The sequence below is a fragment of the Pantherophis guttatus genome, chromosome 2 (genome assembly GCF_059756535.1).
Source record: "Pantherophis guttatus breed Tessera chromosome 2, ASM5975653v1, whole genome shotgun sequence".
Taxonomy (NCBI): Eukaryota; Metazoa; Chordata; class Lepidosauria; order Squamata; family Colubridae; genus Pantherophis; species Pantherophis guttatus.
The window spans coordinates 279,516,970-279,531,985 of record NC_142064.1 but is presented as its reverse complement, the minus strand read 5'-3'; the positions used below and the strand labels follow the sequence as shown (position 1 = coordinate 279,531,985).

At 44.1% G+C, this 15,016-nt stretch overlaps 3 protein-coding genes across 8 annotated transcripts in view; 1 reads left to right on the top strand and 2 right to left on the bottom strand.

The window, feature by feature from the left end:
• Positions 1-13,864, bottom strand: part of LOC148115995 (uncharacterized) — a 30,088-nt gene extending 16,224 nt beyond the window's left edge. Inside the window, exon 1 of the mRNA XM_087884659.1 lies at positions 13,739-13,864. Coding sequence (XP_087740785.1) covers positions 13,739-13,750 — 12 coding nt within the window. The 5' untranslated portion in view covers positions 13,751-13,864. The remainder of the gene's footprint in view (positions 1-13,738) is intronic.
• LOC117668120 (uncharacterized) overlaps positions 1-15,016 on the top strand; it is a 94,685-nt gene that overhangs the window by 53,591 nt on the left and 26,078 nt on the right. The window lies entirely within an intron of this gene.
• LOC132712342 (uncharacterized) lies at positions 4,461-13,926 on the bottom strand. Of its 4 annotated transcripts, none has more exons than XM_087884687.1 (4): positions 13,739-13,926; positions 11,367-11,449; positions 9,914-10,040; positions 4,461-9,713 (listed from the first exon to the last, which is right to left on the bottom strand). In XM_087884687.1, exons 3-4 carry the CDS (start codon positions 9,945-9,947, stop codon positions 7,510-7,512), a joined length of 2,238 nt encoding a protein of 745 aa, XP_087740813.1. In that variant the 5' UTR covers positions 9,948-10,040; positions 11,367-11,449; positions 13,739-13,926; the 3' UTR covers positions 4,461-7,509. The 4 variants fall into 4 exon arrangements, with proteins under 4 accessions (XP_087740813.1, XP_087740812.1, XP_087740810.1 ...); XM_087884686.1 differs by having other exon boundaries at positions 4,461-9,716; positions 13,739-13,874; XM_087884684.1 differs by lacking the exon at positions 11,367-11,449 and having other exon boundaries at positions 4,461-9,716; positions 13,739-13,914.

Genomic DNA, 15,016 nt, shown 5'->3' with positions numbered 1-15,016 from the left:
GAGTCCAGATCATCCCGAATTTGAATGATTTTGTCATACAGATACTGAGCAAAATCCTCGGCTATACGCTCCAAGGGGTCCTCCTGTGCTTCCTGGTGGAGCAGGGAGCAGTTCACCCTAAAGAGGGCGGCCGGGCGGTTATCTGATGACACAATAAGAGCAGCAAAATAACTACATTTCGCTGCTTTTATCGCCACTAGGTAATTCCTAATATGGGATCTTACTAGTGTCCTTTCAGATTCAGAAAGACTGGCCCTCCAACTACTCTCTAGGCGTCTTTTCCGGCGCTTCAACTCCCTCAGCTCCTTGGAGAACCAAGGAGCCAATTGAGATCGGCGCCGGGTCAATGGCCGCAAAGGCACAACCCGATCCAGAGCTCCAGCGGCTGGCCTATCCCAGGCGGCCACTAGGTCTCCAGTCGAGGTGTGTGCCAGAGCCTCAGGAAATGGCCCAAGCTCCATCTGGAACCTATCAGGTTCCATCACGCACCTGGGGCGGAACCATTTTACCGGCTCCACCTCCCTGCGGCGGGGTGCAGCGGTTCGAAGGTCGAGACGAAGGAGAGAGTGATCTGACCATGACAAGGGCTCGGTGGCTATATCCCCTAGCTCAAGATCACTCAACCACTGTCCAGAGACAAAAAGCAGATCCAGCGTGTTTCCCCCCATGTGGATAGGGCCATGAATTAACTGGGTCAGGTCCATAGCTGTCATGGAAGCCATGAACTCCCAAGCCACCTCAGACGTCTCACCCACGAACGGCAGGTTGAAATCCCCCATGACCATAAGCCTGGGGGTATCAACTGCCACCGCAGGCGATGACATTGAGTAACTCGGGCAGGGCTGTTGCCACGTCGCAGGGAGCCAGGTACGTGATCAGCAAATCCATCTGAACCCCATGACCCCATTTCACAAGGAGGGATTCACAGCCGGCCGTCTGAGGAACAGTGGCCTCCCTCGGTCTCAGACCTTCTTTAATAATAACCGCTACCCACCCGCCCCTCCCCTGTGACCTCAGCTGATGGAATGCTTGGAAACCTGGCGGGCACATTTCAACAAGGGGAACCCCCCCTCCTGGCCCAACCAGGTCTCCGTAATATCTGCCAGGTCCGCCCCCCCTCCTGAACAAGATCACAAATGAGGGGGGCTTTATTTACTACGGACCTGGCATTGCACAGCATCAGCTGAAGGCCCGGGTCCTGAGGGTCTATGCAACCCTGGGGGGCGAGTGGAGCCTTGGGGGCTGGAGCATGCCACCGCTCGAAGACAGCGAGTGCGCAGTCCCCTAACACAATGTGGCCCCCTGCTCCCGCCATATCTACCCCTCCCACCTACAGTATTGATGTTCAGAACAATATCCGGATGAGCTCTAATCCTTCCTCGACCCCGGGTCCCCCACGCCCCACGCCGTGCTTCACGGCCAGACCCGACCCTCTCCCTTGTGGGTTATCCCCCATACCCACAACCCGAGTTCCAATCTGACCCTCCCCCTCCCTGGGACCCCTTAAAAGTTTGACTAAAAATTTCCATAGAAAACCCCTCAATCCCCTAGTTTTCACATGCCACCTCTCTGGGTCCCAAAACCCGTCCTTGAGGTGGGCCCTCGATAGTGAGGAGGGCCACATCTGCGAGAGGGGGAAATCTCGCAGCGCAAGAAGATCCACTGTTGTGTACATCTCCAAGTGCAGTGATGGAGGCACGGAGCTCAAACAGGGGACTTTACAAAAGATGTAACACAGCCATTTGATCATTGATGTACTATTGGTATCTCTACTGTCCTCCCACAACAGTAGGAGGGTCCTGATTATCTCATCCAATGGGGATGGCCTCCGGCCCGCCCTCTCACGGCAGGGCCCCCAGGGGGCCGTAGATTGAAAAAACTTCTCCGACAGACGAGAATCATGATGTAATAGAGGACCCCTCAACAGTTGCATCAATTGGCTGACCCATGGTCAGAGGAAGAGTTTATCAGTCTATCAGTCAGTCAGTGAGTCACACCAGGGGCAAAGATGGAAAATCCTTGGCATAGTCTTATACACAAGATCACATCCGAGTAAGTCCCGATGAAAAAAAGGGGGGGAAGAAGGGAGGGGGAAGAAAGTTAGGGCAAATAATGAGCCCATTTAGGCAGACACAGTACCGGGAGGGGGAAAAGGGCTGGTATCCATGCGACGGAAAAACCCTCTGACGCCCACCAGCTCTATTTTCCTCAGTTCTTCCAGACCCCAGCCTCCATTAAATGTCACTGGAGGCCTCCAGGTCCTCTGCAGCCGCCAAGGTATTCGGGGGGGGGGGTGTCTCTCTTCTCAAATCCCAAAACCCGTTTATACTCCCCTCAGTTTCTGAGTGGATTAGGTGGAAATTCAACGGGCTGCCACCACTCGCTGCCCCACAGCCATACTTCCTCCTTCACCTTCATCTTCGCCACTGCTGCTACCAACAGTCGCTGCCAACAAACCATCATAACGCCACTCTTGGCAGCGTCAAAACGTCGGAGCGGCGCAGCCACATTCTCTGCCAATGCCTCTGGGCTTATCCAGGGGCGAGGGAGGCCTCAAAAAACCCTCACCCTGAGCTCCACTGACCGAACCCACCGCCTCCAGGTAATAATTAATATATTAATTGTATATTGTATTGAAAGCTGAAATGGTTAAATTGTGGTTTGGAGGAATATATGGGGGAAATTATTTGGTTTATTATTGGTAAATATAATTAATTGATTTGTAAGAAATTGGATTGCATGGAAATAATTGGAATATTCATGTTCATATTGATTAATATACAAAAAAGATAGTTATATAATTAATTGATTTATATTAAAATGTTGAATTTGTATTAAACAACTGTAATATTACATAATTAACCAATGTGAGGATGGATATAAAAATAGATGACAATGGGAAGGGGTATAATATAGAACAGAAGGGAAAAATTGAATTTGATTAAGATTAGAGATGAGAATGAAGGGTAATATTGGTTTTTTAAAAAAATAGATGAGGAATAAATATGGCAAAAAGAAAATATAGAAATTGTAAATTTAATTGAAATGACTAAACACTGTTTAAATTTGTGACCCGGCCAAATACTCTGTTCAAACAAAATACATTGTATGTTTGTATGTGTGTTTCTAATTATTGCTATTTATTCATATTTGTTCTCTTTTATTCTTTAAAATTTAACAATTCATACTTTATCTTAATATCTTTATATTTGTTTGGGGTTGGCTTTCTTCCCTTTCATCTTTTCTATTGTACAGCAATCTTTCTCCTCAAACCTACCACCTCTCTTTTCTTTCCTTCTTACTTTCTTTCCCCCCTCTTCTTCTCCTCCCTTCTTCCTTCTCCTCTCTTCCTCCAGCTCTTACCCTCACTCCTACTCTAATTTCCCTTCCCTTCCTTCATCCCTCTCTATTGCTGTATCCTTTTATGCATATGGACTACTCAGAGGGCTGAAAAAGTTATTTCTGACTGGTCCTTGCACTTTTGACCAGTCCTCAAACTTACGACTGTCCTCACATTTTACGTTTTTGCCCTATCCTGTCACCATGGTGAAGAGAAGCAGTTGTGAAATGAGTGACATGGTTGTTAAGAAAGCTGCACGGGCATAAATGTGAGGATGGTCATAAGTGTGAGGACCGGTCAAAAGTGTGAGGCCCAGTCAGAAGTGACATGGTTGTTAAGAATGCTGCACTAGCAGAAGTCAGCCGATAGGCTGAATTAATGTTAGTTTGTTTTTCTTTTTTGTATTGTCTTTATGTATACATGTTTGTAAGTATTTTTGTCTTATGTTCTTGTTTAATAAAAAATTTTTTTAAAAAAAGAATGCTGCACGGGCATAAATGTGAGGATGGTCATAAGTGTGAGGACTAATCAAAAGTGCGAGGACCTGTCAGAAATGACTTTTTTCAACCCTCTGAGTAGTCCCTATACACATAGCCATGGCCACCCGGTCACATGACCAGCTAGCCACGCCAACCCAGTCACATGACCCCCCAAGCCACGCCCACAAAGTAAGTCATGCCCACAGAACCGGTAGTAAAAAAAATTTAGAACCCGCCCCTGCAGCAGAGCCTCCCTAGGAGTCTGGGGAGGGTGAAAACTGCCTTCCCCACCCCTCTGGAGACTGAAAATGGCCCATTTGCCAACTCCCTAGAGAGGCTCTGGAGGCTGGGAACAGCAAAAAATGGTGCTTACCCACCCCCCACCCCAAGGCCCTCCGGAAACAGGAAACAGCCTGTTTCGCGCTGGAGCTGAACTCGCGTGCCCACTGATATGGCTACGTGTGCCACCTGTGGCACCTATGCCATAGGTTCGTCATCACGGTGTTAAGACTTACCTCATTGATGTTCCTGACTATTTTTACTTTTCTGGATGATGACAAAAACTGCTGTAAATTTGTAGGTTAAATATATTTATATTTATATAAAAGCTACAAGTCTGTGTCAGTGTCTCTGACTTCATCTTTTTAAAAAACGTTTTTTTTATTTTTTACACAAACACACATACAAACATACAATGTATTTTCTCTGAACAGAGTATTTGGCCGATTCACAAGTTTAAACTGTGTTTAGTCATTTTAACTAAATTTACAATCTCTATACTTCCTTTTTGCCATCATATTTATTCTCATCTATTTTTTTCAAGCCAATATTACCCCCTTCATTCTCATCTCTAATCTTAACCAAATTCAATTTTTCCTTTCTATTCTATGTTGCACCCCTTCCCATTGTCATCTGTTTTTATATCGATCCTCAAATTAATTAATTATATAGTGTTACAATTGTTCAATTCTTATAGGAATGCTACAGCCACTTATTTTATAACATACATTTCCTTTGATAATACAATCCAACATTTTAGTATATATTAGTTAGTTATATAACTATCTTTTTTCTTTGTATATTAATTGTAAACCAAATAATTTTCCCTATATGTTTCTTTATATAAATTCCAAAAATATGAACGCAGATATTCCAATTATTTCCATTTTCATACAAGCCAGCTTCTTACAAATCAATTATGTTTATATGATAATAATAAACCAAATAGTTTTCCCCATATGTTCCTCCAAACCACAACTTAATCATTTCTGCTTTCACCACCATATACAATTAAATATCCTCTAATCATATAGCTTTCCCCATATATTGCTCAAAGCCACAACTTAGTCATTTCTACTTTCACCACCATATACCATTAAAAATATTTCAATTATTACAGTTTAAATTTATTCATGTTTCTAAAAACTTATCATTATCTAAATTTCAAAAATGCAAATAAAAATATTCCAATTATTCATTTCATTTTTACAATTGTACGATTTCCCATTTCTTACTAAATTCATATTTCAATTCTAAGTATATATAGGATATTTCTCTTTCATTTCTCTTTTTCTCCCTTTTCATTTTTATTTTTGCTTTTTGCTTTCCCCTTTTTTCCTTTTGTGCTTTAAAATCTTGAACTCTCCTATTTTGCCCTATATTTCCCCTTGTTTCCCATCTCTTTTCTCCTTTTCTTATTTCCCCTTGGTTTATCCCAGTGTGATCATTTTGTATTTCAAAATCCTGGACTCTTCTATTTTGCCCTGCATTTCCTGTTGTTTTCCACCCTTTTTCTCTCTTTTTTAGCTTTTCACTGTTAATCCCAGTGTAATCATTTAAGTTTTTTATGTTCTTTCTATTCCATCCTTCTTTCCTTCTTTGTCTCCTTCCATCCTTTTTGTTTTTTCCATTGTTAATCCCAATGTAATCTCTAAAAACCTTTTTATTGTTGCTATCCACATATTCAATTAGTTTTTCAAAATTAATCTCATTGTCTTTATCTTCTTTTTTATTTTCAGTCTCTGTATCTTACTTCTCTGTCTTTATTTCCTTGTCAGTTTGAGCATGCTCTATCTCAATTTTTGGGTCCTCAAGTTTCGATTCTCCATGTAAGATTGTAATTATTTCTCTTATTTCCGTTTTCCATGACGAGTACATCATTTCCATCATTTCTCTAATTTCCTGCGCCATTTTATTCTTTCTGGGTTGATATTATTCCAGTTTTAAAAGTTCCGTTGTATTCCTCTTTTTTCCCCAAAGTCAAGCCGCTTGCAGACAAAGCAATCCTCCCCAAGTTCTCATGGCTGTTATCACTAATAAAGTTGAGAATTTTCCAAAACAAAGGTTCCAAATTGCAATTATCTTTTTTTTCCTGATGATGTCTCTCTACAATCCACAATTCCTCTTAGTTGTCTGACAAACTATCCATTTTGTTTCAATTCACGTTAACAATCTTTGCTAGCTTCTTTTTTCTTTTTTTTAATTTTGGAAATACCAAATCAATTTTATAGTCCAGTCCAAATTGAACAATACTTTCGCCCCCTTTTTTTTCTTTTATTTATCTTTTATTTATACAGCACTTCTGCAAGGCTTATTATCCAATTCTCTTTTGTTTTTCTTAACATTAAAAAAAAAAGGATCTATTTATTTTCTTTCCAATCCTTTAGTCAATTTTGGGGTTACTTCTTCTAGTTTTTAAAGTTTTCCAAATAAAATAGTCAATTTTCTTTTGTCCCTTTAAATTCCACTTCATACATCCTCTTTCCTTCCCCCCATTGCCCATTAGCCGCTATTTTTATGCTGGGTTTTTTTCAGGTTTAAAAGGTTTTTTTTTTGGTTGTTGTTATTTCGCCTGTGGGTTGGCTGTCACTCATCCAGGTTCAAAAACTCCGTTCCAGTCACCACTCCTGCTCAATACTTTGCTCGGTTGCCCCAGCTTCTTGACAGCCTCAAAGGCTGCTGCCTCCGCTGCAGAATCGGAGAGAGTTTCCTCTGACCTTCGAGGAACTTGCCTGTTCCTCTTGGTCTTCCGAGGTACCTCTCCTTCTTCACTGTCCCTACAGGACGGTTCCGGTCCGAAGACCCCTTGGCAGCGGTTCATCAGTCCAGGTTTTCGCGGAGCTCATCGGAGCCCGCTAATTCCCCAATTATCTCACCGCAATGCTTCCAGTCGAAAATCTGGAGTTAGAGTGGGTGGGTGGCCACAGGAGGCCATCCTGTCATCAGGTCTCTTAGTTTGCCTGCAGGCCATGCAGCATGTTAGGATCACCTGCCTTCTGCCCCATGCCTCTGTCTGCTGCTGGTGCTGCCGTGCGAAGACGAGCCCCAGAGTGCACTGACCAAGGGACAGGCAGGATGCAGCAGCTGCCAGATAATGTTGGTTCCCCTTGCCGCCTCTTCTGCGTGCACCAGGGGGTGCAAAGTGAACAGCTGGGCTGATTAATCTGAAATCGTGTTCCCCCCCCCAAAAAAGACCTAGGGCTTATTTTGGAGCCCCAAAAAATATACGCAAGTTTTATTTTGGGGAAAGTCGGTATCCAAAATTTAATTCCTAATTATAAAAGGAAATTCTTATTTTTAATGGATCAAAAAAGTCTACTGCTTTAGAACCCCTTTTCCATACACTATGCATTTTTACAGATTCTCCTAGGCATGAAGCAAATTTTGAGAATCAATACAAACCAATTAGCATCATCTTTTCCTGCTGTGCGTCTTCTTATGTCGATTAAATTCACTACAGGTTCTGAATTTCTTTCCACACTCCACACACTGATACGGCTTCTCCCCCGTGTGGATTCTTTTATGACGCGTAAAATAACTCCCGTCTTTAAAAGCTTTTCCACACTCAATGCATTTAAACGGCTTCTCCCCTGTGTGGATTCTTTTATGACGCGTAAGAGTCTTTCCGTCTTTGAAACTCTTTCCACACTCAATGCATTTAAAAGGTTTCTCTCCTGTGTGGATCCTTATGTGGGAGGTAAGACTGCCACGCTCATTACAACATTTTCCACACTCCAGGCATTTATAGGGTTTCTCCCCTGAGTGAAGCCTTCTATGCTTCTTGAGTGAATTATTTTGACTAAAGCTTTTTCCGCACTCATGACATGTGTATGGTTTCTCCCCAGTGTGGGTCCTCTTGTGCATACCAAGGTAACTACTTTTTCTGAAACTCAAGCCACACTCCGTGCACTTATATGGTTTTTCCCCTGTGTGAATCCTTTTATGGATCGTCAGTTCTCGAGAATCACTGAAGCGTTTTCCACACTCCTGGCACTGATATGGTTTCTCCCCAGTGTGGGTTCTGCTATGTACAACATAGCCATTTTTTGTATTGAAGCTCTTTCCACACGTGCAGCATTCATATGGTTTCTCCCCAGTGTGGAGCGTTTTGTGGCGAGTGAGGGACGACAATTCAGTGAAGCATTTGCCACATTCGATGCACTTATAAGGCTTTTCACCTGTGTGGGTCCTTTTATGGATATTAAGGTTACTTGTTTGATTGAAGCACTTCCCACACTCGGAGCATTGATACGGTTTCTCTCCACTGTGGATCCTTCTATGGGAGGTTAAGCTGCTGGAGTCACCGAAGCTCTTTCCACACTCCAGGCATTTGTACGGTTTCTCCCCTGTGTGGGTCCGTTCATGGGCATGAAGGCCATTAGAACTGACAAAGCGCTTTCCACACTGCAGGCACTGAAAGGGCTTCTCCCCTGTGTGGATTCGGTGATGGACCGTAAGGTGTGAAGAGCAATGGAAGCACTTTCCACACTCCATGCATTCAAATGGTTTTTCCCCCGTGTGGATCCTCTCATGTGACTTAAGATGAACTTTTTGACTGAAGCTCTTTCCACAGTGCAGGCATTTATAAGGTTTCTCCCCTTTATGCATCCTATTATGTTTAATTAGTGTACCACGTCTATTGAAGCTTTTTCCACACTCTAAACATTCATAGGGCTTCTCCCCTGTGTGAATCCTATTATGGGAAGTAAGGGAATCGGTGGTCCTGAAGCATTTTCCACACTCTTTGCATTTATACGGCTTCTCTCCAGTATGGATCCTATTATGTGAATTGAAATTGTCTTTATGGGTGAAACTCTTCCCACACACTGTACAATGATACGGCTTTTCCCCTGTATGGATCCTATTATGGTAAGTGAGGTGACTTGCAGAGCGGAAGCTCTTCCCACATTCCAGGCATTTACATGATTTATTTCCAGTGGGGCTTTTTGGGAGGGAATTCAGTTCCTTGCTCCAAGTAAGCCTCATTCTACCCTCCCTGCATTGATGCAACTTCTCCTCTCTGTGGCTGCTTTGATGGGAAGTAAGGGAGGTGCTGGTTCTGAAGATCTTTCCACAGGTGATGCATTGATGCTGCTGCTTCTCTTCGTGGACCCTCTTATGTGAATTAAGATGGTTTTTCTGCCTGAAGGTCCTTCCACAATCCAGACATTTGTGTGGATTCTCTGCTTTGTGAATTTTTTTATGTGATGCAAGGGAATGGCTTGTATCGAAGCTTTCTGCACACTCCGTACATTTGTATGATTTCCCTCCTTCTTGTATGCTTTCATGTAAAGGAGGAGGAAGGGTCCCTCTGGAGTGTTCCCTGCTTTCATCCTGTTTCTCTCCAGCAGGGATTTCACAACAGTCACATAATCCAGATTCATCTCGAAGGGTTTTCCCACATCTTGAACACTCTCCTTTTTCTTGGCAATCATCTCTGTCCAATAAGACATTGGGATCTGGACAAGGGAAACCAGAGCAATTCTCCAGCTCCCCCATTAACTGCTGTTCCTCAGAACTTTGCTTTCCATACATCTTTTCTACGTCTTCTTTTTTGTCTTTTGGCAAAGATGCTGCTGCCTCTTGGCCAGAATCCTCCATCTCCCATCCGTCACCTGCTTGGAATAGAAAAAAAAAAGAAAAGTTAAGACTAACTTAGGTGTGAAAGGGATCAAGCACCATTGCTGTATTAGAACAGTATAAATATTCTTCCAAACTCTCATTTGTCCAAAACATGATGCTATGCTTGTTATTAAGTTGATATAAGATTTGACCTTTGGCTCCTAAATGTAAATATCTCAACAGAATCTCTTACCTAAGGAGGCCATGTTCCTCTTGGTTTCCAGCATGACCTCTTGGTACAGGGCTTTTTGCTCAGAATCCAGCAGGGCCCACTCCTCCACGGAGAAAAACACAGCTACATCCTCAAGCAATACAAAATCCTAACACAGGGAGAAGAGAGAAACCACAACTTATTCCATGAACCTTCCTAACAATGAATTACATTTGCGTCTACTTCTTAATGAAAAACCTCTAGTTTTCATGTAGGGCAAACAAACATGTTAGGATATTGAATTTAGAATCTGAAACAGTAAAGTGTACAAATAGGCCGGAACACAATTGTAACTGATTAGTTAGAGAGTGCTGACTCATGCATGATGCAATCTACGCTATGATTGGTTGCTGTAAGTACAAAGGGGCGTTTCCCTTTTTTCCCTCCTTTTTTTCTTCTCTGTGTTCTGCATGATGTTTTAGATTTACCTCATGATGTTCCTGACTATCTTATGTTCTTCCTTTTCTGGATGATGACAAAGACTGCGGTAAATTTGTAGGTTAAACATATTTATATTTATATAAAATCTACAACTCTGTGTCAGTGTCTCTGACTTTATCTGGACAGCTGCTGGGCAATTTCATGACTGAACATCTTCCCTGGAGAACCTTTCCGAAAACATAAAGTGCCTCTGGCTAGAGATACATCTAGTTAATGTTTTATTGGTTTGTCCGATGCCGCAGGAGCAGCAACCACATATTCGTTTGTTGTCCATTCATGGGCTTGACCTTGGATATGTTGACTGAATACAACACTGGGTTAATTGTACCCAGTGTGGTGAGCCAATAAATCCTTCCAAATCAAGTGGGTTCACCATTTAATTTCTGTGCAAAAGTCAAGCTTGAACTTTACTTTTTACTTTAGGCTCTCATGGTCAACACTTTTTAAAAATCCTTAGTAAAGACCACATCTGGAATACCGAGTTCAGTTTTGGTCACAAAAAGATGTGAAGACTTTGGAAAAAGTGCAAAGAGCAACTAAGGATTAAAGGCCTTGAGACTAAAACATATGAAAAACGGTTGCAGGAACTGGATATGGCTAGTCTGGAGAAAAGAAGGACTAGGGGAGACATGATAGCCGTGTTCCAGTATTTGTGGGGCTGCCGCAAACAAGAAGTGCTCAATTTATTTTCCAAAGCACCAGAAAGCAGGACAAGAAACAATGGATGGAAACTAATCAAGGAGAAAGGCAACCTGGAATTAAGGAGAAACTTCCTGGCAGTGAGAACAATTAAATAATGGAACTGTTTGCCTTCAGAAGTTGTGGGCTGGAGGTTTTTAAGGACAGACTGGACACCCACTTGTCTGAAATGGTATAGGGACTCCTGCTTGAAACAGGGGGATAGACTAGAAGATCTCTAAGACCCCTTCCAATTGTGTTATTCTGTTATTGCGAGATTGGCACATCTGGGGAAGGGAGGGAAGAATCCTCCTACCTGCCTTGGAAGCTCAACCGTTGTTAATTCTCCACTATAAAGACCTGAGGTTCCGGGGGATGAAGACGAGGCCACGAGAGTGTCTAGGAGTGAAAAAAACAACAACAAGGGAATAATTTGCCATCAAACATCCTAATGATATTCCTGAGCAGCCTGTATTTTGAGGCTAACTAGGGAGCCCCTTTATGTGAGTCCCTTGCAGCCACACCATTACATAGAAGCTCACCCTGGGAGAGAAGAAAACTGAAAGGGGTGGAAGGACCAGGGATTGGATTCAGAGGCAGATTATGTATGTATTAAAGCACCTCAGAGCTGGACTCTGGAGGCCTCAAGCAGATCCGCTCCCATTTCCAGGGAGTTGTGCTGAGTTGTTAGTCAGGAGTACTAGATCTGGCCTGGCACCAACAAAGAGACAGAGTCCAAATTGTCTCTCACGTATACAGGTAGTCCTCGAATTACAGCCATTCATTTAGTGACTCTTCAAAGTTACCAGGACACTGAAAAACGTGACTCCTGACAGCTTTTCACAGGACCTTTGCAGCTTCCCCATGGTCACCTGATCAAAATTTGGACACTGGGCAACTGGCTCCTATTTGTAACGGCTACAGAGTCCCAGGGTCATGTGATCCCACTGCAATCTTCCCACAAGCAAAGTCAATAGAGAAGCCAGATTCCCTTAACCACCGTGTTACTAACTGAACAACGGCAGTGGGTTCACTTAACAACTGGAGCAAGAAAGGTCATAAAAAGGGGGAAAACTCACTTAGCCACTATCGCGCCAAGCAACAGAAATTCTGGGCTCGATTGTGGTCCTAAGTCAAGGACTACCTGTATTCAGATTTGGACAATGGCTGGGATTGATCTGGAATGATTTCTTTCATGCTTTCATATTTTAGTGACATCAGCAGGAAATACAGTTGTTTGATTGACAGGAGATACAGTAAGGAAGGTGTTAAGGATATTGTTGTTGTGTTACCAACCAGCAGAGTGTAGAGCACAGAGAAACGTTGCCGAGAGCAATGAATAAGAGATGTGCAAACTGGTTTATCAAGTTTACTTTATAGTGAAAAAACAATCTCATAGTCTTTTAATCAATCCAACGCTTTGCCAGTTAAATCAGTCCAGTGATACAAAATCTTCTTACCACACAAACAGTAGGTGGTTAGAATAACAAACTCCCTCTGGTTCACAAACCACGATGGTAGCAGATCCATCTAACCGATGATAGCACAATGGATAGCACTCCTCACACTATGGTAGCTTATCATCAACTGAATACTTTGCAGTACCTTCCTTAAATATGTTCACAACCAGTGATAATCTAATTACAGCATGACTCAGCATTACAATGAATCAGCAGTAAAACTTTAAAGTCACACAATACGTATTTATGTTAAAGTCACAGAACACATATATTGCCTGGACAACTTGTTAGGCTCAAATCATATCCTAACAGAAGGTACCAAAGAAGCCATGCCGACATCCTGTAGCCTTAAGGATTTTTAGCAAGACAGTTGTGGTTTCTCTCTCACCTTTCCCAGATATGGGACCCAGGTCTTTATTTCAGCCATTTCAAGGTACGAATCTTGATCCCCAGAATCCTGACTAAGGTCACTGGAGGCTTTTAAGAAGAGACTGGACAGCCAATTGTCTGAAATGGTATAGACTCCTCCTCCTCAAGCAGGGGGTTGGACTAGAAGACCTCCAAGGTCCCTCCCAACTCTATGTATGTTATTCTGTTTATATAATGTCCACCGTCCTTATCAGATGATAGAAACTCTTTTCAAAGCTGGGACTTGCCCTTTGGAATACCCCACTGTAAAAGAGGAAAATTAGGGCCCTTTTATTGCTGGTGGACTTCAACTCCCAGAATTCCTGACACAGCTGGCTCGGGGATTCTGGGAGTTGAAGTCCACCAGTCCTAAAAGGGCCCTAGTTCCCCACCCCTGGCCTACAGCAAGACTTCAAAAACCCAGTTAAATTGAAGAATGGAAAGGAACTGAAGGGATGAAAGCAACGAGGGCGAAGAGATTAAAGGGCCTCAGAAGGAGCCTTTCCCCGATGCTCCCTCCGGAGGCGGCTCCTCTCGACACAAGGGCTCCTGGGAGGGATCGCCCCCTTTTCTCCCCGCCGCTTCCGCAGCCCTCGAACTCCCAGCCTCCCGGATCTGAAGCGGCCCCAGAGAAAAGGAAAAGGAGGGGAAACGACCAGGAATAATAATAGTAATAATAATCATCATCTCCCCCAGGAGAAAGTGGGGACTGCAGGAGGATCTTAGCAGCGCCCCAAGAAGCTGCACTGAAGGGTCTCCTGTCCCAGCATTTCCCCAGGTGGGAAGAAGGAAGGAAGGGAGGGAGGGAGGAGCTGCTCACCTGGCGCTCCATAGGAAAGAGGCGGCTCTCTTCCTCGCCCGGACTCCGCTCCCCAAGAGAGGCGCCCAGGATCGCCGCCGGACTCGCACCTGGATCCCCCTCCCCGGAACGACCCCAGCCAGGAGTCTGCACAGAACCAGACAGGAAGCGCTTGTAGCTCCTCCCCTCTCCGTTAAAGCTCCTCCCCTTCTCTAGAGGCCTGAGAGCGCCGCCCACTCGGGGTGCCCCTGCTTGCCCCCCCCTCCCCCCCCCGTGGGATGGTCAGCTGGAGGGCGAGTCCATTGCTTCTTTGCCCCAGGGAGAGGAACGGGGGAGAGGGGGAGGGGAGGGAGCCCAGGATGGGAGGAGGGAAGGGAAAGGGATGCGGAGCAGCAAAGTTACACATTACAAATTAAGGGAGTTGGAAGGGACCTTGTAGGTCATCTAGTCCAACCTCCCCAAGCAGGAGACCCTGCACCATTTCTGACAGATGGCAGTCCAGTCTCTTCTTGAAAGCCTCCAGTGATGAAGCTCCACAACCTCCCAAGGCAACTTCTGTTCCATGGGTGGATTGTTCTCACTGTCAGAAAATTCCTCCTTATTTTAGGTTGAATCTCTCCTTGATCAGTTTCCATCCATCATTCCATGTCTGGCCTTCAGGTGCTTTGGGGAACAGCTTCACCCCCTCCTCTCTGTGGCAGCCCCTCAAATATTGGAGCAGTGCTATCATGTCTCCCCTGGTCCTTCTCTTCCCTAGACTAGCCGTGCCCAGTTCCTGTAACAGTTCATCATCTGTTTTAGTCTCCAGTCCCCTAATCATGTTTGTTGGTTTTCTTTGCTCTTTTTCTACGGTCTCAACATCTTTTTTATAGTGTGGTGACCAAAACTGGATGCAGTACTCTTGGTGTGGTCTTACTAGGGCTTTATAGAGTGGTATCAGTACCTCCCTTGATCTTGATTGTATCCCTCTGTTAATGCAATTTAGGATTGCTTTGGCTTTTCTGGCTGCCACCACACACTGCTAGCTCATATTTAGATGGTTGTCCACTAAGACGCCAAGATTAAGGTGACCAGATTTTAACATTGGTAAAGCGGGACACCATTGTGGGTGTGGTTTATTTTATGACCGTGGCTTGGAGGTCATGTGACTGGGTGGCCGTGTCTAGCTGGTCATGTGACCGGGTGGCCATGGCTATGTGTATAGGGACTACTCAGAGGGCTGAAAAGTCATTTCTGACAGGTCCTCGCACTTTTGACTGGTCCTCACACTTATGACCATCCTCACATTTATGCCCGTGT

Bases quoted from the DNA above. Each gene is read 5' to 3' on its own strand.
- LOC132712342 (XM_087884684.1), bottom strand. The intron at 9,717-9,913 runs GTAAGAGATTCT...TTCTATTCCAAG, and splicing joins GAGGAACATGGCCTCCTTAG to CAGGTGACGGATGGGAGATG.